Source organism: Hemitrygon akajei, chromosome 11 (genome assembly GCF_048418815.1).
Source record: "Hemitrygon akajei chromosome 11, sHemAka1.3, whole genome shotgun sequence".
NCBI lineage: Eukaryota > Metazoa > Chordata > Chondrichthyes > Myliobatiformes > Dasyatidae > Hemitrygon > Hemitrygon akajei.
In genome coordinates, this window is record NC_133134.1 from 112,898,665 (window position 1) to 112,924,183 (window position 25,519).

At 42.5% G+C, this 25,519-nt stretch overlaps 1 protein-coding gene across 1 annotated transcript in view; it reads right to left on the reverse strand.

Annotated features, from left to right (window-relative positions):
- Positions 1-25,519, reverse strand: part of LOC140736375 (piezo-type mechanosensitive ion channel component 2) — a 232,857-nt gene that overhangs the window by 54,743 nt on the left and 152,595 nt on the right. Inside the window, exons 32-34 of the mRNA XM_073062358.1 lie at positions 24,611-24,865; positions 22,102-22,360; positions 19,377-19,565 (exon numbers count right to left, since the gene is read on the reverse strand). Of these exons, the coding sequence (XP_072918459.1) occupies positions 19,377-19,565; positions 22,102-22,360; positions 24,611-24,865 (703 nt within the window). The remainder of the gene's footprint in view (positions 1-19,376; positions 19,566-22,101; positions 22,361-24,610; positions 24,866-25,519) is intronic.

Consider the following 25,519-nt stretch of genomic DNA (forward strand, 5'->3'; position numbering starts at 1 on the left):
ATTTTTGTTATTATTTGCGTTTCTTGGTTCTTATTTGTTCAGGGAGTAGATCGATTAAGTTTTATTCTAATTTCAATGATACATTGACAGATAAATACAGATGGCTAAGGACAAGGTAAAATGCATTTCTTTTAATGTCAATGGGCTATTAAATCCAATCAAACATAAGAGAATTTTATCCAAAATGAAAAAAGAACAAGCCCATGCAGTATATTTACAGGAAACTCATTTAAGTGATAATGAGCATAAAAAAACTAAAGAGAATGGGCTTCACTAATTTGTTTTTCTCCTCATATAAATCAGGACATCAGAGAGGAGTTGCTATTCTTATCTCAAGTAAGCTAAATTTTGAAAAAGTATTCGAAATGTGAGATAAAGAGGGCAGATATATTCTGGTAAGGGGGAATATATACAGAAATTCAGTTACTCTATTGAATATATACGCACCCCCAGGAAGTGATATTGGTTTCTTCAGAAAATTACTGATATTATGGTAACAGAAACAGAAGGTCTCCTGATATGTGGGGGAGACTTATATTTACAATTACAACCAAACTTAGACTCTTCCAATAGAAAAACCTCTGAAACAAAATCTTTACATAAGAAAGTTAATACACTTTTTGAGGATGTTGGTTTAATTGATATATGGAGGGACCTTTTCCCTGACAGAAGGGATTACACTCATTATTCTGCTCCCCATTCTGTATATACAAGAATAGACTATTACATAACATTTGGAAAAGACAAAGACAAAATAAACACCTGTGGAATTGGGACAATAGATGTAAGTGACCATGCACCTATATATTTATCTGGTAGAACACAGCAGGCCAGGCAGCATCTATAGGGAGAAGCGCTGTCGACATTTCGGGGGGTCTCGGCCTGAAACGTCAACAGCGCTTCTCCCTATAGATGCTGCCTAGCCTGCTGTGTTCCACCAGCATTTTGTGTGTGCTGTTGTTTGAATTTCCAGCATCTGCAGATTTCCTCGTGTTTGCTCTATATATATTTATCTGTTGATTTTGACCTACAACCAAAGAATACTATTTGGAAACTAAATTCAAGTCTACTCAATGATCCGTACTTTAAGGAACAAATTAAAAAAGAAATTGGTCTCTACTTAGAATTTAATGATAATGGAGAGGTTTCACCTCCCATTTTATGGGATACTCTGAAGGCTGTCTTAAGAGGGAAAATTATAGCAATATCTTCATATAAGAAAAAAATAAGGAATAAAACATTAGAGGAATTACAAAATAGGCTGAAGGAACTAGAGAAAAAAACACAAATTGAATTTGGCACAGGATACATTAGGGGAAATTAAAAGAATTAGGAATTAAATTAATAGTTTGGTTACACAAGAAATCAGGAAAAACTTAATGTTTCTGAAACAGAGACATTATGAAAGTGGATCAAAATCTATGAAAATACTGACATGGAAACAGAACAAAAAAGATAGCAGAAAATACGATTCATAGAATTAGGGACCCAAGAACAAAAATGATAAAAAAATAAGCTAAGTGAAATTCAAGAAGCTTTTGAAGTGTTTTACAAAACTCTATATTCCAGAGTTCCAGGGGGAAGCATAACCCAAATTGACACCTTCTTGAATTCTCTAGAGTTACCCACTTTAAGCGAAGAACAAAATAGAATGATGACTGCTGACATAACTGAAGTTGAATTAAAAGCTGCAATTAGTAGGCTTAAATTAAGCAAGTCACCAGGATCAGATGGGTATACAACAGAGTGGTACAAAGAATTTCAAAATGAGTTAATTCCTGTTTTACTCCCCACACTGAACTGGGCTCTAAAAAAGGCACAAATGCCACCTAGTTGGAAGGAAGCGATAATCTCAGCTATACCAAAAGAAGGTAAGGATAAAATGGAATGCCAGTCATTTAGACCAATATCCGTTCTTAATGTAGATTATAGATTATTTACCTCCATCATGGCCAAATGATTAGAGGAGTTTCTACCCATACTGATACATAACGATCAGACAGGTTTTATGCGACAATGCCAGACACAAGACAATATACGAAGGACACTTCACATTATGGATCATATACAAAAATCAAAGCAATAGTGATTAGCATGGACACTGAAAAAGCATTTGATTCAATTAATTGGAATTTTCTTTACAGAGTTTTACATAGATTTGGTTTCCAAGACACAATTATTAAAACTATACAGATACCATATGACAATCCTACTGCTAGGATTAAAATCAATGGATATTTATCAAATAGTTTTCCCCTAGAAAGGGGCACGAGACAGGGTTGTGCATGGTCACCTCTACTCTTTGCGTTATGTCTGGAACCATTAGCTCAATACATCAGACAAAATGAAGATATCAGGGGAATTACTATTAAAGGGACAGAGCATAAATTGGCTTGTTATGCAGATGACATTTTGATCTATCTAGGGCAACCTTTACTCTTTAGCTAAATTGATGCAATCCTTTGAACAATATGGTCAATTATCAGGATACAAGATCAACATAGATAAAACCCAATTACTTTCATATAACTATTGCCCACCAAGAGAAATTGAAAGTAGATATCCCTGGGCATGGCACACAGAGTCTTTCAAATATTTGGGCATCATTATGCCAAAAGATTTGGCAAAATTATCAGAATGTAATTATCAGCCTTTATATAAAAAATTGAGGATGTGGCAAGATGGAACCTGATTCCGTTTTTCAGTCTCAGTTCAAGGACTGAGTCTAATAAAATGAATATACTGCTCTGACTGTTTATATCTCTTTCAGATCCTACCAATGGAGATTAATCAAAATCAATTCAATGAATGGAACAAGATGTTATCAAGGTATATTTGGCAGGGTAAAAGGCCTAGAGTTCGTCTCAAAACTTTGCAATTAGCAAAGGAAAAGGGGGGATGGGGCCTACCTTCCCTTAGAGATTATTATTTTGCAGCACAGTTGAGAATTGTGATGTGTTGGTACAACCCATCATATGATGCTCAATGGAAAAACATTGAAGAGCAGGTACTTCCCATCCCCGTACAAGCAATTTTGGCTGATAACAACTTGCAAAGGTACATAAATACTATTGATAACCCATGGGTGAAATTGACTCTTAAAATATGGAAAACTACTATAAAAGAATATAATCTAGAGGCAGATATTGCAATTCTTAAATGGTGTGCATATGACTCGGATTTTACACCAAATAAATTGGATGCTAGATTTAAGGACTGGACAGCTAAAGGAATAACAGTTCTTTGCAACATAATGAAAGAAGAAACACTGTTCAGTTTTGAAATGCTTAAAGAGAAACACTAATTAGAAAAACAAGATTTTTATCGGTATTTACAGATGTGACAATATGTTAATAAGACGCTTAAAAATGTAATCAAGGCAAGTACATGCTTGATAGAGCTCTTTAGAAAAGCAAATAATTCAGATAATGGTAGTAGAATAATTTCAAGCATGTATAAGGGGTTGCCAAATCTTAAAATACATTCAACTTCATACATTAAAACAAAATGCGAGAAGGAAGGAGGGATAATTATATCTGAGGAAGAATGGACAACAATATGGAGGCATCAATGGAAGTGTACCAGTTCACAGAAATGGAGGGAGTTTGGATGGAAAAACTTGATATTTTATTACACCCTCTCAGAAATCCCATTATGATAGTAACCTCCCTGTTTGCTGAAGAAATTGTGGAAATCAAAATGCAAATCATTAACATATTTTTTGGGACTGCCCTGTTATCAAAAACTATTGGAGGGGGATGCAGAATTCCCTACAAGACATCTTTAAATGTGAAATACCCTTAGAGAGTAAGACCATATATTTTGGATATATACCTCAAGAATGAAAAGAGATAAATATTTAATGAATATACTGTTGGTGGCTGGTAAAAAGACTCTTACTAGGAAATGGTTATCACAGGAGAGCCCAACTTTAAATACATGGATGGAAATTACAATGGACATTTACAAAATGGAGAAGATAACAGCATCTGTTAACCATAAGCTGGAACAATTTGATTCATACTGGGAAAAATGGTTTAACTACATAATGCCTCATAGGCCTGATTTTATCCTCACAAATCAGTGAATCTTTTATTTAAAAAAAATCACTCCCTACTTGTACATAGTTCTTTCCTTTTGCTTGTTTTTTTCTTTCTACTCTTTTCTATAAGTATATACCTCAGATAAATACTTTGTGGAGATTTGTGATATATATGATTATATGATATATATGTACAATGTCTGAAATACATCTTATGGAAATGTTTGTTTGATGATGAACTTCAATAAAAAAATTACAAAAAAAAGAGACTCTTTACATGGATGAAAGAAGGCTCTGTGGGAGGGAAGGGTTAGAACAATCTTGGAGTAGGTTAAAGGGTTAGCACAACATCATGGGCCGAAGCACCTGCACTGATCTATGTATTATGTTAAGAGAGACTCATAATCTTCAGAGAGAAAGATATTGCTTCACCTCCATCTTGTCGGCAACCCCGTACTAATTAAACAGTGACCCCCTTTGTACTGGATTGACCCACAAGAGAAACCACACTACACAGACCCTGTCAGGATACCCCAGGACAAAGAGTTTAACTCCCTGACCACTCTTTGATGGGCCTGAGCAACAGCCCTTGCCTCTTTCCTCCCTCGGGGTCCACAGGAATCTCCACTCTGCATCTATCTCGGGCAAAACCACTCAGCGGTGATCTATCCTCACCCAGCAGCCTCCCTAAGGATCCATCGTCTCCAGCTCCTTGCAGCACACTCTACGGGCAAGTGTCAAGTGTTGTGACTTGACCTTTAAACAGTAGACTTGCAGTGAATTGAGCTGAGTGAGTGAAAACACGGTTCTCAGTGGTGGCTAGTGACCCTCCAGTTTCGGCTCCTTCTAAGAGCGATGGGTGACAAATGAGGTCACCTCACACATCTCCAGTGGCCAGAGTGCCATCTGGCTACAAGTGCCAGTCAAATTTCAGAAGCTGCAAGATGATCATTTTTTGTCAGAGATTGGTGAGTGCCAGGGCAGTAGTGGAGAGCTGTTTGAAAGGCTCTTCGCTAGGCACATGAAAATGCAGAGAATGGAGGGATATGGACGCTCTGTTGGCAGAAGGGTCGAGTTTAGTTAGATAGTTAATTGCTACTGTAATTAGTTCAGCACAATGTTGTGGCTGACAGTCCTGCTCCATGTTCTGCTTTTGGAATTATACATAAAGGCCTTAAATTCAAATAGAAAACTACATGATCTATTTTCTGGGAGGAATGTTTTCTCTGCCTGTTGCCCATTTAGTGATGTCTCAATAACTCGGTTAGTAGGATTGCTACCTCACTGTGCCAGTGAACTGGATTCGATCCCAACCTCAGGTGCTGTCTATAGATTTTGTACATTCTCCTTGGGACCATCGGGGTTTCCTCCATCTTCCTGTCGTATCTCGAAGACATGCGGGTCAGTGGATTAACTGTCTGTTCTAAATTGCCTCTAGTGCATGGGTGAGTGGTGAATCTGTGGGGACTTGATGGCAATGTGAGAATTAATAAAAGGGGTTAATGGAGGATTACTGTAAATGGGCGGTTGTTGGTCAATGCAGACTCACTGGTCTGAATAGCCTCTTTATTTTTGATTGGAGAAAGGCTAACTTTGAGGAGATGCGCAGGGATTTAGAGAGAGTGGAATGGGTCAAGTTGTTTTATGGGAAGGATGTAATAGAGAAATGGAGGTCATTTAAGGGTGAAATTATGAGGGTACAGAATCTTTATGTTCCTGTTCGGTTGAAAGGAAAGGTTAAAGGTTTGAAAGCGCCATGGTTTTCAAGGGATATTAGAAACTTGGTTCGAAAAAAGAGGGATGTCTACAATAGATATAGGCAGCATGGAGTAAAGGAATTGCTCGAGGAATATAAAGAATGTAAAAGGAAACTTAAGAAAGAGATTAGAAAAGCTAAAAGAAGTTACGAGTCTGGTTTGGCAAATAAGGTGGAAGTAAATCCGAAAGGCTTCTACAGTTATATTAAAAGCAAGAGGATAGTGAGGGATAAAATTGGTCCCTTAGAGAATCAGGGTGGTCAGCTATGTGTGGAGCCGAGGGAGATGGGAGAAATTTTGAACGATTTCTTCTCTTCGGTATTCACTAAGGAGAAGGATATTGAATGGTGTAAGGTGTGGGAAACAAGTAAGGAAGTTATGGAACCTATGACAATTAAAGAGGTGGAAGTACTGGCGCTTTTAAGAAATTTAAAAGTGGATAAATCTCCGGGTCCTGACCGGATATTCCCCAGGACCTTGAGGGAAGTTTGTGTAGAGATAGCAGGAGCTCTGACGGAGATCTTTCAGATGTCATTAGAAACAGGGATTGTGCCGGAGGATTGGCGTATTGCTCATGTGGTTCCATTGTTTAAAAAGGGTTCTAGAAGTAAGCCTGGCAATTATAGACCTGTCAGTTTGACATCAGTGGTGGGTAAATTAATGGAAAGTATTCTTAGAGATAGTATTTATAATTATCTGGATAGACAGGATCTGATTAGGAGTAGCCAGCATGGATTTGTGCGTGGAAGGTCATGTTTGACAAACCTTATTGAATTTTTTGAAGTAGTTACGAGGAATGTTGACGAGGGTAAGGCAGTGGATGTAGTCTATATGGACTTCAGCAAGGCCTTTGACAAAGTTCCACATGGAAGGTTAGTTAAGAAGGTTCAGTCGTTAGGTATTAATGCTGGAGTAATAAAATGGATTCAACAGTGGCTAGATGGGAGATGCCAGAGAGTAGTGGTGGATAATTGTTTATCGGGATGGAGGCCGGTGACTAGCGGGGTGCCTCAGGGATCTGTTTTGGGCCCAATGTTGTTTGTAATATACATAAATGATCTGGATGATGGGGTGGTAAATTGGATTAGTAAGTATGCTGATGATACTAAGGTAGGAGGTGTTGTGGATAATGAGGTGGGTTTTCAAAGCTTGCAGGGAGATTTATGCCGGTTAGAAGAATGGGCTGAACGTTGGCAGATGGAGTTTAATGCTGAGAAGTGTGAGGTTCTACATTTTGGCAGGAATAATCCAAATAGAACATACAGGGTAAATGGTAGGGCATTGAGGAATGCAGTGGAACAGAGAGATCTAGGAATAACAGTGCATAGTTCCCTGAAGGTGGAGTCTCATGTAGATAGGGTGGTGAAGAAGGCTTTTGGAACGCTGGCCTTTATAAATCAGAGCATTGAGTACAGAAGTTGGGATGTAATGTTAAAATTGTACAAGGCATTGGTAAGGCCAAATTTGGAATATTGTGTACAGTTCTGGTCACCGAATTATAGGAAAGATATCAATAAATTAGAGAGAGTGCAGAGACGATTTACTAGGATGTTACCTGGGTTTCAGCACTTAAGTTACAGAGAAAGGTTGAACAAGATAGGTCTCTATTCATTGGAGCGTAGAAGGTTGAGGGGGGATTTGATCGAGGTATTTAAAATGTTGAGAGGGATAGATAGAGTTGACGTGAATAGGCTGTTTCCATTGAGAGTAGGGGAGATTCAAACGAGAGGACATGATTTGAGAGTTAGGGGGCAAAAGTTTAAGGGAAACACGAGGGGGTATTTCTTTACTCAGAGAGTGATAGCTGTGTGGAATGAGCTTCCTGTAGAAGTAGTAGAGGCCAGTTCAGTTGTGTCATTTAAGGTAAAATTGGATAGGTATATGGATAGGAAAGGAGTGGAGGGTTATGGGCTGAGTGCGGGTAGGTGGGACTAGGTGAGATTAAGAGTTCGGCACGGACTAGGAGGGCCGGAATGGCCTGTTTCCGTGCTGTGATTGTTATATGGTTATATGGTTATATGTGCAGACCCTGTCTGAGATTGAACACTACCTGGCTGTCCAACAGCAGCTCAACAGAGGCATATTCATCCTGGCATCCTGTCCAGAAACACACACATTATTATATTGACATTTGTCCTCTACTGTGCCTATTGTCTTGTTTATTATTTATTTATTGATTGATTATTGTGCATTTTATGTAGCCCTGTGTAGGCCTGTAGTCTAGTGTGGTTTTTGTGTTGTTTTACATAGTCTAATGTAGTTTTTGTGTTGTTTCATGTAGCACCAGGGTCCTGAAGGAACAGTTTCGTTTTTACTGTGTACTGTACCAGCAGCTTATGGTCGAAATGACAATAAAAAGCGACTTGACTTGAAGACACAGAGATGCTTTGGTGCAGGAGAGCTGGGGCTAATTGGATAGCTCAAAGGAATAGCAGACACACAGAGGACCAAAAGGTCTGCCTCGTGCCATAAAGTTATTGTTCTATGAAGACCAGTGAAAATAAAACCAAGACTGGCAACATATTCCAGGGATTGGTCATGTCATGAGAGGGCATAATCTTAAGGTGTTTGGAGGGATGTCAGAGGTAGGTTTTTCTTTATACAGGGACTAGAGGGTGGATGGAACGTGCTGCCAGGAGTGGAGGTAGAGGCAGATACACTAGGGACATTTGAGAGACTTTTAGATAGGCACATGGATGAAAGAGATCTATGTGAGAGGGAATCATTAGATTAATCTTGGAGTAGGTTAACCGTTTGGCACTTTGCAGACAGAAGGGCCTATACAGTGCTGTACTGTTCGATGTTTGATGTTGGCATATCTGCTTTCTGAAGATGCCTTTCCCTCAAAAGCGTACCCTCTTGATTGAAACTAGTAATGAGAATACTCAAAACTCTCCGAGTTGTCCAGCTATACCAGTGGTTCCCAAAGGGGGCTATATCGCCCCCACCCCCGGGGGTGGGGTGGGAGTTTGACAGACAGACATACTTTATTGATCCCGAGGGAAATTGGGTTTCGTTACAGCCGCTCCAACCAAGAATAGTGAAGAAATATAGCAATACAAAACCATAAATAATTAAATAATAATAAGTTAATTATGCCAAGTGGAAATAAAGTCCAGGACCAGCCTATTGGCTCAGGATGTCTGACACTCCGAGGGAGTTGTAGTAAAGTTTGATGGCCACAGGTAGCAATGACTTCCTATGATGCTCAGTGTTGCATCTTGGTGAAACGAGTCTCTGGCTGAATGTACTCCTGTGCCTAACCAGTACATTACGGAGTGGATGGGAGTCATTGTCCAAGATGGCATGCAACTTGGACAGCATCCTCTTTTCAGACACCACCATCAGAGAGTCCAGTTCCACCGCCACAACATCACTGGCCTTACAAATGAGTTTGTTGATTCTGTTGGTGTCTGCTACCCTCAGCCTGCTGCCCCAGCACACAACAGCAAACATGATAGCACTGGCCACCACAGAGTCATAGAACATCCTCAGCATCGTCCTGCAGATGTTAAAGGACCTCAGTCTCCTCAGGAAATAGAGACAGTTCTGACCCTTCTTGTAGACAGCCTCAGTGTTCTTTGACCAGTCCAGTTTATTGTCAATTCGTATCCCCAGGTATTTGTAATCCTCCACCATGTCCACACTGACCCCTTGGATGGAAACAGGGGTCACCGGTGCCTTAGCCCACCTCAGGTCCAACATCAGCTCCTTAGTCTTTTTCACATTAAGCTGCAGATGATTCTGCTCGCACCATGTGACAAAGTTTCCCACCGTAGCCCTGTACTCAGCCTCATCTCCCTTGCTGATACATCAACTATGGCAGAGTCATCAGAAAACTTCTGAAGATGGCAAGACTCTGTGCAGTAGTTGAAGTCCGAGGTGTAGATGGTGAAGAGAAAGGGAGACAGGACAGTCCCCTGTGGAGCCCCAGTGCTGCTGACCACTCTGTCTGACACACAGTGTTGCAAGCGCACATACTGTGGTCTGCCAGTCAGGTAATCAATAATCCATGACACCAGGGAAGCATCCACCTGCATCACTGTCAGTTTCTCACCCAGCAGAGCAGGGCAGATGGTGTTAAACACACTGGAGAAGTCAAAAAACATGACCCTCACAGTGCTCGCCGGCTTGTCCAGGTGGGCGTAGACACGGTTCAGCAGGTAGACGATGGCATCCTCAACTCCTAGTCGGGGCTGATAGGCGAACTGAAGGGGGTCTAAGTGTGGCCTAACCATAGGCCGGAGCTGCTCCAGAACAAGTCTGTCCAGGGTCTTCATGATGTGGGAGGTCAATGCCACCGGTCTGTAGTCATTGGAGCCACTGGGCCGCGGCATCTTCGGTACAGGGACGAGGCAGGACGTCTTCCACAGCACAGGAACCTTCTGGAGACTCAGACTCAGGTTGACCACACTTAGAGTATTCAGTTTTGTTCACCTCATTATAGAAAGATGTGGAAGCTTTAGAGAGGGTGCAGAGGAGATTTACCAAGATGCTGCCAGGATTAGAGAGTATGAAGAAAGAATGCGGGAGCAAGGGCTTTTCAATTTGGAGCAAAAGAGGATGATCGGCGACTTGATAGAGATGTATAAGATTATGAGGGACACAGATAGAACGGACAGAGTCTTTATCCCAGGGCACCAATGCCCAATACCAGAGGATATCCAGTGGAGGAAAGTTGGAGAGATGCCATAGGTAGATGTTTTTAAAGCACAGAGTGGTAAATGCCTGGACCATACTGCAAGTGGCAGAGGTAGAGACTGATGTAACAGGGACTGTAGGAACCACACATCCTGTAGGAGAAAGGGATGGCTGGCTCACAAATCGAGAAAGCTTGTAGACAGTGCAAGACGAAGGATGGGAAGATGATAGAGAAGGGATACGCTCAGACCGATGGTTTGAGATGTGTCTATTTTAATGCAAGGAGTATCACGAACAAAGCGGATGAGCTTACAGCTTGGAGCTATGATGTTGTGGCCATTACAGAGGTTTGGATGGCTCAGGGGCAGGAATGGTTATTTTGAGTGCCAGACTTTAGATGAATCAGAAAGGACAGGGAAGGAGGCAAAAGAGGTGGGGGCGTGGCACTGTTGATCAGAGATAGTGTCACGGCTGCAGAAAAGGAGGAAGTCATGGAGGGATTTTCTACGGAGTCATAGTGGGTGGAAGTTAGAAACAGGAAGGGGTCAATAACTCTACTGGGTGCTTTTTATAGACCACCCAATAGTAACAGGGTCATCGAGGAGCAGATAGGCAGACAGATTCTGGAAAGGCGCAATAATAACAGGGTTGTCGTGTTGGGGGATTTTAATTTCCAAAATATTGATTGGCATGTCCCTAGAGCAAGGGGTTTTGACGGGGTGGAGTTTGTTAGGTGTGTTCAGGAAGGTTTCCTGACACAATATGTAGAGAAGAGGAGAGGCTGTACTTGATCTGGTATTGGGAAATGAACCTGGTCAGGTGTCAAGTCTCTCAGTGGGAGAGCATTTTGGAGATAGTGATCACAATTCTATTACCATAGCATTGGAGAGGGATAGGAACAGACAAGTTAGGGAAGTGTGTAATTGGAGTAAGGGGAAATCTGAAGCTATCAGGCAGGAACCTGGAAGCATAAATTGAGAACAGATGACCTCAGGGAAATGTACGACAGAAATGTGGCAAATGCTCAGGGGATATGTTCTGCACAGGTACGTTCCAATGAGACATGGAAAGGATGGTAGGGTACAGGAACCACGGTGTACAAATGTTGTTGAAAATCTAGTCAAGAAGAAAAAAGCTTACGAAAGGTTAAAAAAAATTAGGTAACGATAGAGATCTGGAAAATTATAAGGCTAGCAGGAAGGGGCTTAGAATAAGTTAGGAGAGCCGGAAGGGGCCATGAGAAGGCCTTGGTGAGCAGGATTAAGGAAAACCCCAAGGCATTCTACAAGTATGTGAAGAGCAAGAGGATAAGACATGAGAGAATAGGACCAATCAAGTATGACAGTGGAAAAGTGTGTATGGAAGCGGAGGTTACTTTGCTTCAGTATTCACTATGGAAAAGGATCATGGCGATTGTAGGGATGACTTACAGCTGATTGAAAAGCTTGAGCATATAGATATTAAGAAAGAGGATGTTCTGGAGCTTTTGGACAACATCAAGTTGGATAAGTCACCAGGACCTGATGAGATATACCCCAGGCTACTATGGTAGGTGAGGGAGGAGATTGCTGAGTCTCTAGCAATGTCTTTGAATCATCAATGGGGACAATAGATATTCCCGAGGATTGGAGGGTTGCGGATGTAGTTCCCTTATTCAAGAAAGGGAGTAGAGATAGCCCAGGAAATTATAGACCAGTGAGTCTTACTTCAGTGGCTGGTAAGTTGATGGAGAAGATCCTGAGGGGTAGGAGTTATGAATATTTGGAGAGGCATAATATGATTAGGAATAGTCAGCATGGCTTTGTGAAAGGCAGGTTGTGCCTTACGAGCCTGATTGAATTTTTTGAGGATGTGACTAAACACATTGATGAAGGAAGAGCAGTAGATGTAGTGTATATGGATTTCAGCAAGGCATTTGATAAGGTACCCCATGCAAGGCTTATAGAGAAAGTAAGGAGGTATGAGATCCAAGGGAACATTGCTTTGTGGATCCAGAAGTGGTTTGCCTACAGAAGGCAAAGAGTGGTTGTAGACAGGTCATATTCTGCATGGAGGTTGGTGACCAGTGATGTGCCTCAGGGATCTGTTCTGGGATCCCTTCTCTTCATTATTTTTAATAATGACCTGGATGACGAAGTGGAGGGATGGGTGAGTAAATTTACTGATGACGCAAAGGTTGGGGGGGGTGTTGTGGATAGTGTGGAGGACTGTCAGAGGTTACAGCAGGACATTGATAGGATGCAAAACTGGGCTGAGAAGTGGCAGATGGAGTTCAACCCTGATAAGTGTGAGGTGGTTCATTTTGGTAGGTCAAATATGATGGCAGAATATAGTATTAATGGTAAGACTCTTGACTGTTGGAGGATCAGAGGGATCTTGGGGTCCGAGTCCATAGGACACTCAAAGCAGCTGCGCAGGTTGACTCTGTGGTTAAGAAGGCATACGGTGCATTGGCCTTATTCAATCATGGGATTGAGTTTAAGAGCTGAGAGGTAATGTTGCAGTTATATAGGACCCTAATCAGACCCCAGTTGGAATACTGTGCTCAGTCCTGGTTGCCTCACTACAGGAAGGATGTGGAAACCATAGAAAGGGTGCAGAGGAGATTTACAAGGATGTTGCCTGGTTTGGGGAGCATGCCTTATGAGAATAGGTTGAGTGAACTTGGCCTTTTCTCCTTGGAGTGACGGAAGATGAGAGGTGACCTGATAGAGGTGTATAAGATGATGAGAGACATTGATTGTGTGGATAGTCAGAGGCTTTTTCCCAGGGCTGAAATGGTTAACATGAAAGGGTGCAGTTTTACGCAGAGAGTGGTGAGTGTGTGGAATGGGCTGCCGGCAACAGTGGTGGAGGTGGATACAATAGGGTCTTTTAAGAGACTCCTGGATAGGGACATGGAGCTTAGGAAAATAGAGAGCTATGGGTAACCCTAGGTAATTTCTAAAGTAAGTACATGTTCGGCACAGCATTGTGGGCCGAAGGGCCTGTAATGTGCTGTAGGTTTTCTATGTTCTATGTTCTATCTGTTCTCAACCTGCGGAGGTAGAGACTGATCTAACAGGGACTGTAGGAGTCACACATCTGTTATCTGTCTGCATTGTGTGTTTATTCTGTGTATTACGGTAACCAGTCATGTGAGTCGGGGCATGGTAAAAGTAAAGGGAGTAAGTCAGGCATTCATGTTTTGGTAGTATGTAGTTGTAATTATTACAGTATAATAATTAGGGGCTGGAATGTAGTGCCTAATTCTAACAAATCAAAGCCGCTGATGGTGACTCCCATAGATTATTATCCTTGTACGAAATGCCCTCTGATCAATTCGATAATAGTGTTCTGAAAGACCAGTATTCAATCCTTTTTTAGCAACTCGCAAAACGTACAATCTTGAAGCAATGAAAGCTAAGTGTAATTAAGTGCAAATTAAGCATACTTAAGCGGTTAACAAAAGATATGGTCCCCAGCTCCAAGCTGCTCAGAACAAAGCGCACATATATAACTTATTCCCTTCGCTTTTACCACGCCTCCACTCACGTGACTAGTCACAATACACAGAATACAATGCAGATAGAAAACACGTGAATGGTTCTTACATTCCAATCCCCTAATTATGATACTATAATAATTACAACTTCATACTACCAAAACATAGGAGGCATGAAATCTTAACATTCACACGTGTCCTCTTTCTGGTAAGCAATCTATCCTGGATCGCGACCTTCTCTTAACAAACCAGGTTGTTCCTCTTGACAGCATTCAGGGAAATCTGTCTTGAATTACTGTGGATTCGTTAGAATTACCACTGCATTTTGTCAACAAAAAATTTCAACAATTTTATCAAATGTATGTCAGCATTTGGACATGTCTGTGAAATTAGGAGCACTGTAGCCAGGAGCAGCTTGCGGCAAGTAATGACCCCTTGTTGATTCATGCTGTGTGCTTGGGTTTGGGAATGGTCATCGCTAACTATAAACTCTATGGTTTGGTGTTTGCTGGAGAATTTGGCATTTTGTTCTGTTGAAATGCTGAAATACTTTGACTGCCAACATATGAATTAAATGCCGTTGTTTTGTCTGGTTCATGCACTTGGAAAACGACATGAGTCAAGCTGGACACAGTGACCTTGAAGTCAAGACTTAAAGAGAAATTAAACTTACTGAGAAAGCTTTGGTGGCTCGAATTGACAATATTTGGAAAGATGACGATGAGGTTGTTAAGAAGGTTAATGATTTAATACCATTAATTAGAAGTTTCCTGGTAGCAAAAGAGCAACTAGATGCTTCATGAGTGCAGTCTCATTTGGGCAATTTAAAAATCTTCGTGAAGATGTTGTTAGGCGATATAACTTGCTGTTGTCTTTAATGCCTATCTCAGAGCGAGAGAAACAAACTGAAAGCAAGCCAAGTATTGATACACTTATTAATACAGTCATAGCAATTGTTGACCAATGGTTGAAACAAACATGTGACGTTGAAGACCAGATTGCTGGAGGAAATGAAAATATTGATAAAGCTACTGGTCATTCTGTGACCAAGTTTAAACCTGATGATTTTCAGGATGATGTTCACCCTGAAGCCAAAGCGTCTAACAAGCATGCAACAGGTTCTATTGGTAGCAGAATGTCCCGTACATCTGATACCTCCTCTGCATGCATTAAAAAGGAAGCTAATTTAGCTGCATGGCAGCAATTATTGAAAGACAAGCATGCGCTGGAAGAACAAGAAGAGCGGCAGGACGAGCAGCTACAGAAAGGAAAGGAGTAGCTTAAGTTACAGGAAGAAACTGCAGCACAGATGGCCGAAGTTAAATTGCTGAAGGCTTCAAGTGCTGCAGGTTTGTGCTAAACATGCTCCAGCAGGACAGTGCTATGGTGTGACTTCCTCTGTTGACATGGTGCTGAGAAAATCCAACGCACTCAATGTCAACGTGCATACATTTGTTCTTCCAATGTCTATGAGCCACGAGCTTGGACCCCAAGGGGTAGTTCAGGATGTTCACTCTCAGCCTGCATCAAAGAGGCACTCTGAACCTATGCCATATCCAATAGCACAATGTGCTTCTGAGGACATTGATTTACAATATGGTGACTCTGGTGTTTCAGATGCTAAAATTCTATATAGTGCACTGGAGGACATAAGGACATGAAAGTAAACAGCAAGCTTAGTGATGCAACAATGCATTGCATCTCTGCCTAAAAGAGAGCTTCAAATCTTCGATGGTGATCCATTGCATGTCATTCATTTGTAAGAGCTTTCAACAATAGCACTGAAGGCAAGACTGATGACTATGGCAACCGTCTCTATTTTCTCGAACAGTTCACTGGAGGTTACACAAGAGAGCTTGTCAAAAGTTGGCAGCAAGCCAATCTGGAGGAAGGTCAAACCTTTGCCACAGGAACAGTTTGATCATGAGCAGAAAGTTGCTATGACCCACATGGAAAAGGCTCTTTATTGGCCACCTATCAAATCAGAAGGTGTCAAAGTTCTTCAAGACTCGTTTTCTTAGAGGCTGTTGTAATGCAATGGGAGATGTTTAATATCTGTGAGAGCTGGACATGCCTATTAATATATCAATTATAAGGAAGTTGCCTTACATGCTTAGTGATAAATGGAGATGTCTTGCCTGTGAGCTATTGGATAATCACAACCACGAGGCTGCTTTCCTTGACCTTGTCGAGTTTACCTAGGAACAAGTGAGGATTTCTACATACACAATGCGTAGAAATACACAGGATACTACACCACCGGCGGTAAGGAAAGGTGTGAACAAAATTAAGTCACAAAGTCATTCTGAAGCTAAAGGAGGCAGTTTTGCTATTACTGTGGCTATTTTGAAAGATGAAGCTAAAACTGAACCCGGAACTGATGAAAAGGGTGCGATTTGAAACAAGTGTGAAAGAATCAAACACAGCAGCGAGTAACACTCTGATATCCAATAGCCTTACGGGAGCTGGCGATCCTGATTGTGAACATCCTATAATTCCAGTTCAGCTGAAGTCTAAGAAGGGTAACAAGACAGTGGTTACTTATGCCTCCGAGATCAAGGACGTACAGAGTGTTCTGCACAGTGAGCCTCATGAACAAGCTCAACCTAACAGGAAAAAGAACACACATTCTCTTATGCACCATGGGTTGTGAGTGGCTACGCCATTTCAGGATTGGAAGTGGCTGGTTTAGACCGTGAATACCACTGTGAACTGCCTAACATCTATACTCAGGAAAGTGTGCTTGTCCACAAAGGGAGTATTCCTTGTCAGTGAAATCTTCAGGAATGGTCTCACCTGAAGCATGTTTATTTGGTGGAACTTGATTCAAAAATTGAGTTGTTGATAGGGGCGAATGTGCCTTAGGCATTGGAGTCGTTGCAAGTGATTTGCAGTGCCACTGATGGACCCCATGCAATCAGAACAATGGTAGGTTGGACTGTTAATGGACTGTTGAAAGATGACCGTGCTGGTGGAAGAGACTACACTCGGCCAGAGCTACAGTTAACAGGATCTCAGTTTTGAACTTCGATGAGCTTTGGCAGCAACATTTCAAGACAGATTTCCCTGAATGCAGTCAAGAGGAACAACCTGGTTTGTCAAGAGAAGGTCATGATCCAGGATAGATCGCTTACCAAAAAGAGGACACTTGTGTGAATGTTAAGATTTCATGCCTCCTGTATTTTGGTAGTATGAAGCTGTAATTATTATAGTATCATAATCAGGGGGCTGGAATTACGAGCCATACATGTGTTTTCTATCTGCATATTATGGTAACTAGTCACATGAGTGGAGGTGTGGTAAAAGCGAGGGGAATAAGTTACGTATTTGTGCTTTGCTCTGGACAGTTTAGAGCTTGAGGATGTCATAGCTTTTCTTGACCATTTAAGTACACTTAATTTACAATTAGTTGTGCTTAAGTTTAATTGCTTCAAGATTGTATGTTTTGCGAGTTGCTAATAAAGGATCGAATACAGTTCTTCGACTTTTGTAACATTATTATCCGATTGATTGGAGGGGGCGCCCATGGGGGTCGACATGGTATAAAAAATGGAGGGCTATGGGCTATGTAGGAGGGATTGATCATGGGCTGAACAGCCTGTAATGTGTTGTTCTATGTTCTGAAGCTCGGTGGAGTACACACCCTTATCTGTAGCAATAGTGCTAAAATGAGACAGTTGAGAACTTCAAGTTTCTGGGTGTAAATATCACCAACAATCTATTCTGATTGAGCCATGTAGAATCTATGGCCAAGAAAGCAAACCAATGTCTTTACTTCCTTAGCAGGCTAAGAAGGCTTGGCATGTCCCCAAAGACTCGACCCGACTTCTACATATGCATCATAGCTTGCTGTGGCAGTTTCACATGAAGTTGCAGAGTTGTGGACATAGCCCAGTTTGTGGACATTAATAACTCAGAGTACTGTAGGTCCACACCATCAACGAGTCGCTCGCTGGCGGAAATGATGAAGGAGCTGCACAACGTGCTGCTGCCTGAGTCAATGGAGGCCCACAGTCATACAGAGAGTGGCCAGCATGGTCACTTTTCTTGTGATCGCAAGGCCCCTTTGGACACTGTTAACTCGGTTCGCTGATTTATTGGATGAGTGCAGGGGCAGATGGAGGGGGCCTGGTCCTCGGTTGTAGCAAGGACTAGGCCTGAAGTGACGACGTCGCCTGGAGTGAGGGAATGAAGCCACTATGCTTCACCGGGGGGGGGGGGGGCGGTGTGACACGGTGACCAGAACGGGGCAGAGCCGCCACTCAGGGTTTCGCTCGGCAGAAGACAAGCTCTGTTGTATCCGACTACAGATTTTTTAGCAACTGAATGGACTCGTGTCTCAGGCTGAAGGGTCGCTTGTTCTTCAATCACCGGAGGAGAGGCATACGAGCCAGTGCGGTCTACCGGGGGCGGCTTAGCGCAGTTGTGGTGACCGACGCTTTAAAATGGACTGAGAGGTCTGGACTATGGACAAATATATTTGTCTGGTTACGCTTTCACTAATATTCTACATATGCTTGTATGTGCAAGGACTGGGTATCAAAGTCATGCTGTCACCTAATGGGCATTGGGGTCCAATTGACAGATGATATCGATGGGCTGGAGGGATCTGGACTATATATATGTATACTCTGTGTCATTGTATTCTTACTGATATTCTGTATGGGTTTGCTAACTTGTATGTGCAAGGACTGGGCGTCAAGCTGTGGCATCGCGGGGTGTGGATAAGGGAGGTGGGCATCAGGACTCCTATTACATGATTGTGATCTTGTGTGTGCTTTCTGTGTGTGACCGTTGGTAATGTGTCTTTGCACCCTGACCCCACAGTAACACTGTCTCGTTTGCCTGCATTGATGAGTAATCATGTATGGTTAAAAGACAATTAAACTTGAATTGAATTGGACCTCATCATGGCCCCTGAAATGTAATTGTCTACCTGAACTGCACTTTCTCTGTAATTGTAAAGAAAAAACAATTTCAAGATTAGCTTTATTTGTCACATGTACATCAAAATTTACAGTTGAAATACTTAATTTGCACCGAATCGAATCAAATCAGCGAGGATTGCACTGGGCAGCCCACAAGTGTCGCCATGCTTCCAGTACCAACGTAGGGTGCTCACAACTCACTAACCCTAACCACACATCTTTTGGAGTGTGCAAGGAAACCAGAGCTCCTAGAGGACACCCACACAGTCACCGACTCCTTACAGACAGTGACAGGAAATGAACCCGGTCTTACAGCTGGAGATGTAAAGTTTGATGCTAACCACTACGCTACTGTGTCCTATATTCTGCATTGATTTCTTTACCTTGGTCACTCCTGCATTGAATAATCTATCTAGATGCATATAAAAAGCTTTTCGTTGTACTTAGTACACTTGATTACGATAAACCAATTAGTTAAATATGTGTTCTAATAAATGAGTAGATTTATAGTTCAGCATAATTACCTTGAGGACTGACCTATGCAAGAACAGAGCCAGCAACTGGATAAGGTCATAGTGTACGTAACCATCCTTCTTCTCGATGCCGATGATGTTAGGCAGGTAGAAAGGTCGATTGAAGTAAAGCAATCGATAGGAAGAGGTGGTCCATGGAAAGAAGCCAAACTGAAAGCAGTATTTCACAACCACGGTAATCTGTGGGGGAACAGGTGTAAGGAATTGTGAAACACTTGGTACACGTGGAAGGACTAGGTCTGGGATAAAGGTCAGTGACAGATATCATGAAATTTAAGTGGCAGTAGCTTTCTCCTTCCAGTCGGAAGGAAAAGCATTTTATTTCATGCAAGGCCATCAGGTAATAATGAATTCCACACCTCAATAAACAAAGAAGCAATCTAAATTTGCAAGAGTGAGCTGGTAAGGCTGATGGGCTCTGTAACAGCCAAGATCTCCCGGTGGCCAGCCATTTTAATTCCATTTTCCATTCCCACACTGACATGTCTGACGTGGCCTGCCCTAATGTCAATTTAAGGCTAGATGCAGATTAGAGGAACAATATCTTGTATTCCATCTTGGTAGTTTCAAACCTGGTGGCATCAACATTAGATTTCTCTAACTTCTGATAACCAGTCCCCTCTGTCCTCCCTCCCCCTTTTCTTTACCCTTATCCCTTTTACGCCTTTATTTCTTCTCATTCCCTTCCCCTGCTCTCATGACCTGCCCATTAGCCACAACTTTTCTGATCTGGTTCCCCAGCTCCTCCTCTTTATTTCACGGTTCACTATTTTTAAAAATCAGATTCCATCCTTTTCAGTCCTTTGCACTTCCACCTGCCACCTCCCAGTTTCTCACTTCATTCCCACTTGTCCATCTTCACCCTCTCACCTTGATTCACTCACTCGCCACCCCGTGCTCCCTCTCCTCCCTCAACCCTTTCATTCTGCCACCTGACCCCTTCCTTCCCGGTCCTGCTGAAGGCTCTCAGCCTGAAACTTCGACTGTTTATCTCCCTCCATAGATGCTGCTTGACCCACTGAGTTCCTCCAGCCCTTTGTGTGTGCTGTTGCATGGATAAAGCTCTCAGATTACATGGAAACAAGCTCACATTTTGGAATTTTCCACATGCTGTTGCAAGGATGTCAGGATGCCAATGAAGATGGATATTGGTGCAAGCAGGAGCAACTTTGTGAGGCAAAATATGTGACTTCATGAAGTTTGAGGAGAATGACGTGAATCTTGCACTGAAGGTTCAGTTTTAACCTCTTGATCTTTCTGGGGTTCAAGGCTTCACCTCGTCCATTTCTTTTTTACAGGAAGGAGATGGACAAGGCGGAGCCTTGAACCTCACAATGATCACGAGGTTAACACTGAACTTCACACAGATTTTGGGGATTTGGGGGGGTAGAGAAAATGGAGAAATCATGGAGGGATTTGAAAACAGGTGAGGAGAATTTACCAGAATTTAACATAATCACAATAAACTTCTAGGAAGAAGATTGGAGTCTGTAATGAAAGCAAGGAGTTTGATGACCGATGGCAAAGGATCAAGTCCGACTTACACTGCACAGAAACAGATATGCCCCACCATGCCTATGCCTACCATTGTATTTATCTACACTAGTCCCATCATTTTGTCCATGGTCATCTATACCTTGGCAATTCAAGTGCTTGCCGAGACATCTCTCAAATGTCATGGGTGTATCAGCCTTCATTGCTTTTCAAACACTGCAATCCAAATTCCAACCATTCTGTGTGAAAATGCCCCCCTCCCAGATCCCCCCAAAATCCCCCTCTAAACTTCAAGCTTCTCAGCTGAAGCTTATGCCCTCTGGTCTTAAATAGCTCCACCATGGGAAAATTATTCCTGCCACCTGTCCTATCTATCCCCCATGTGATTACGTATAAGCACCCCTCACTTCCCTTTGCTCCAGGAGAACAAACCCCACCTGTCCAGTCTCTTCTTATACCGAAATGCACCAAATCCGGGAGACTCTCTCTGTGCTCTGTCAAGAATTACACATGATTCTACAGGAGTGCTCCAACCAATGTCTTAACCCTAATACTCTCAACTGTCATTAGGAAGAAACTTCCGCTCATCCAGCACTAGATGTCAGTTTCCCAATTCCGAGACAGTGGACAGATAAAGAACTATTTTCACTGAAGGATGGAACATTCAGTACTCATCTTTCCTATGCTCCTCCTTTGCCAATACCAGTTCCTCTATGATTTAAGGCACAATCCATTTGAGTCTTGTGGCATGTTCCAAAACAATATATTTGACCTCTTCATCACACACTTAGATAAGAATAAGTCTGTTTGTACATCTGGATTACACAGTAAGCAGAACCTAATGCAGACTGATGAGCTGAAGTCTCCTGTTAGTCTGCATCACAGAACCCAGTGGGAATTTCCTCCATTCCTCACTTCCTCTTATGCTTAGGCAGCTTCTGCTTAAGTGCATCTATGCTGTTGGCACTACTTAGAAAGAATTCCATGCATAACTAGTAGCCGATTAAAGATGTTTCTCCTCAACACCTTTACGTGATGATTGTATTTTTATGGCCACTGAAGTTATTTGTTTTCCCAAGTAGCAAATTTTTCCTATATCTGCTCTATTTGTGATTTTAATGATATGTGAGCGATCAATGTTGAATGTTTTCTCCTGCAGGGGTGAACGACCAGATACTGCAGCCAAAGCCACGTGCGAGCGTTTCAGTTTTTCTCTTCGTACCTCGGTGTACAGGATGGCAAACATCCAGAACCGTTTCTTCGGCCTTGGAATGGAGAGCATCGCCCAGAGGAAGACAAGGATGGGCAGAACCAAGGTGAGCAACGAGGCGGAGACCATGTGGTTGAGGATTATGACGAAGTAGCACAACATGTCCGACTGCGACATCATGGTGTTGTACAAGGCAAACAGAAGCTTCAAGAGGCAAGGCAAGTTACTGTAGAATTTGTCTGACTCCTCCAGCTCAGTATCATGGAACATTCTGGAAGAGGACAGAAAGTTTGACAACAAAAGGTGGTTGACTCAGACATGAGTAAAATACAGGACAGCTAATTTTCTGCAATGAAACGTAATACATGTGGCCATATTAAATGGATAGTGCAAACATAATCTTCAAGTGGTGGGAATAAAGACTGGAACAGAAGGAGAGGTATACATTATTTATGAAACTCATCTTTAATCCCAGCTCACTCAGTCTGCCCTTATTTTTATAAATCCTTTAGACAATTCTGTCCCAATCTGTAATGGAACTGCCTATAAAAGCTGTCATGCTGGGAGTGTGCCCTCCCGATACATTTACTTCACAGGATTTAATTACAACATAATTATTGTTGACGAGCATTTATGTTGGACACGTAGACACGGGAATTACATTGGGAAAACTAACTGGAAGTGGGCGCTGAAGCAAGCTTTTTAATTGTACACATTTAACAAATATTGCCTGCTTCTGGACAGGCATACAGAGGTAAAGTCAAAACAGATATTTAGTCACCAGATCCAAAATGACAGTCCTCCAAAACTTGATTTTAGTGCAAAATTTGTGAATTTGGAAGTGATGCTAAAACATTTCCTAGTCCTACAGTGCAGAAGCCGGCCCTGCAGCCCATGGACTCCATGCTGACCACCAAGTACCCCAATCTTTACAAAGCCATTTCTCAGCCCATGGACCCCATGCTGACCACCAAGTACCCCAATCTTTACAAAGCCATTTCTCAGCCCATGGACTCCATGCTGACCACCAAGTACCCCAAACTTTACAAAGCCATTTCTCAGCCCATGGACTCCATGCTGACCACCAAGTACCCCAATCTTTACAAAGCCATTTCTCAGCCCATGGACTCCATGCTGACCACCAAGTACCCCAATCTTTACAAAGCCATTTCTCAGCACATGGACTTTCTGTGCCTTGACATTTCATGTGCTCCTTTAAGTAATTACTACATTCTCTTTTGAGTCCCAGCCCCCAGAGCCTTTACAGGCAATGTATTCCAACCCTAAATATTCTTTGGGTGGAAAAACGTCCTCCTTTTATCCTTGCCGAACCCTTTACTCGGTAACTTAAACCTATGCCCATTGGCACCTGCTCTGAGCAAAGTTTTATTACTATCTAGCCTATCTCTCCCCCTCATACTTTCGTACATCATTACTTGGTCTTCTCTCGGGCTCCCTTTCCCCAAAGAACACAAACCCAGCCTATCTAATTTCTCCTCATGACTGAATCACGCCCATCCCAGACAATATTCTGGTGAATCTCCTTGGCACCTTCTCCAGGGTGCTTTCTATATTGTGGCAAACAAATGTGCAAACAATATTCCAGATGTGGCTTCACCATACTTCTATGAAGATGAATAATAGCCTCCTCCTTCTGTTCCCTTTGCCCATCTGATACTGGAATGCCTTCTTCAACATCCGATCTACCTTGGCTGCCTCCTGCAGGGATCTTCTGACTGTACACAAAGGTGCCTTTCTTCCTCAATTCTCCAGCCTTACCATTCATTGTGTAGGTCCTACTTTCATTAGCCAATCAATATCCTTCTGTAGCCTGAGACAAGCCTCCTCACTATACACAACAGCCACGATTTTTGTGCCAGCTTCAAACCTACCAATCATAACTCCTACATTCACATCTACATTGCTAATATATATTATAAACAGGATGGGGCCCAGCACTGAACCCTGTGGTACACCACTAGTCACAGGCTTCAAATCACAGAAACAAACTTCCAACATTGCCTTCTGTCCTCTACTACACGCCAACTTTGGATCTGATTTGCCAACCTGCCTAGGATCCCATGCACTCTGACCTTTTGTCTTGATTAAAGATATCTTGGTTATCATTTTTTAAATTATGTTACCCAGCTTACTTTGTGGTTACAAGCTGCAAGAATAAACTCACTTTGAATCGCAAGCTTGCCAAAGTGGTAAAAAATCTTAAAACCTCACCAGCCCTGTTCCTATTTCCGAGCCCACCTACTTGTCCACTTGCTACCTGCGTCCTCCTGACTTTCCAACGCAATTCCCATCCTCTTCCGTTCTCCCTCCTCTTCAACTGTTCCGTCTTCTCCATCCCTGATTTTCACCCTCTGCTTCATATCTTCATCCATCTCCTCCTCCCTTTAAAGTGCTTGAATCCAATCCTAACCCTCACATCATTTTTATGCTCCCCCCCCCCCCCCCACACCCCACGGGAAACTAGCTCATAATTGTTAACGATAGAAGAGTCAGTTCTCACTTGTTGAGCATCAGGTCACTTGCTGTTAGGAGACGGCTCTCATAGTTAAGAGTTACTTGGTCTGTTTTAAATGTCTGCTCTTCAGGCTCTGAGTACAAGTTCTCCTCAGAGAGGCGGCTTACTACTGTGTTGTAGCCAGGCGGGATATCAGATTTGTGAGAACACAGAGTTATGCAGCCTTCGGCAATGTCTCCACCTTCCTCTTCATCTATGGTTCCCTGCGGTGAATGTAGCAAGACAGACTGGGCTGGTGCACTAGGAAAGAAAATTCATTTCATGAGAGAGAGAGAGGGGGGAGAGAGGGGGGAGAGAGGGGGGAGAGAGGGGGAGAGAGGGGGAGAGAGGGGGAGAGAGGGGGAGAGAGGGGAGAGAGGGGAGAGAGAGGGGGAGAGAGGGGGAGAGAGGGGGAGAGAGGGGGAGAGAGGGGGAGAGAGGGGGAGAGAGGGGGAGAAAATATTCAAGGTCTGCATACGATGATAGAGGAAGACCCAGGGATTGCAGATATATAGTTCCCTGGAAGTGGTGTTGCAAGTAGACAGATTGGTGAATGTGACATTTGGCATGCTGACCTTCAATCAGAATACTGAGCACAGGAGCTGGGACTTCTTGTTACAGCTGTACAAGATGCTGGTAAGGCTACGATTTGGAGTTCTGTGTACAATTCTGGTCATCCTGTGATAGGAAGGATGGCACTAAACTAGAGAGGGTGCAAAAAAAGATTTAACAAGGATATTACCATGGATTATAAGGTCAGGCTGGATAGGTTAGGACCCTTTTTCTCTGGAGTTTAGAAGGCTGAGGGGTGACCTCATAGGGGTTTATAAAATCATAAGGGGCATAGGTAAGCTGAATAGCCAAAGTGTTTTCCTCAGGGAAAGGGAATCAATAGTAAAAAAAACATAGGTTTAG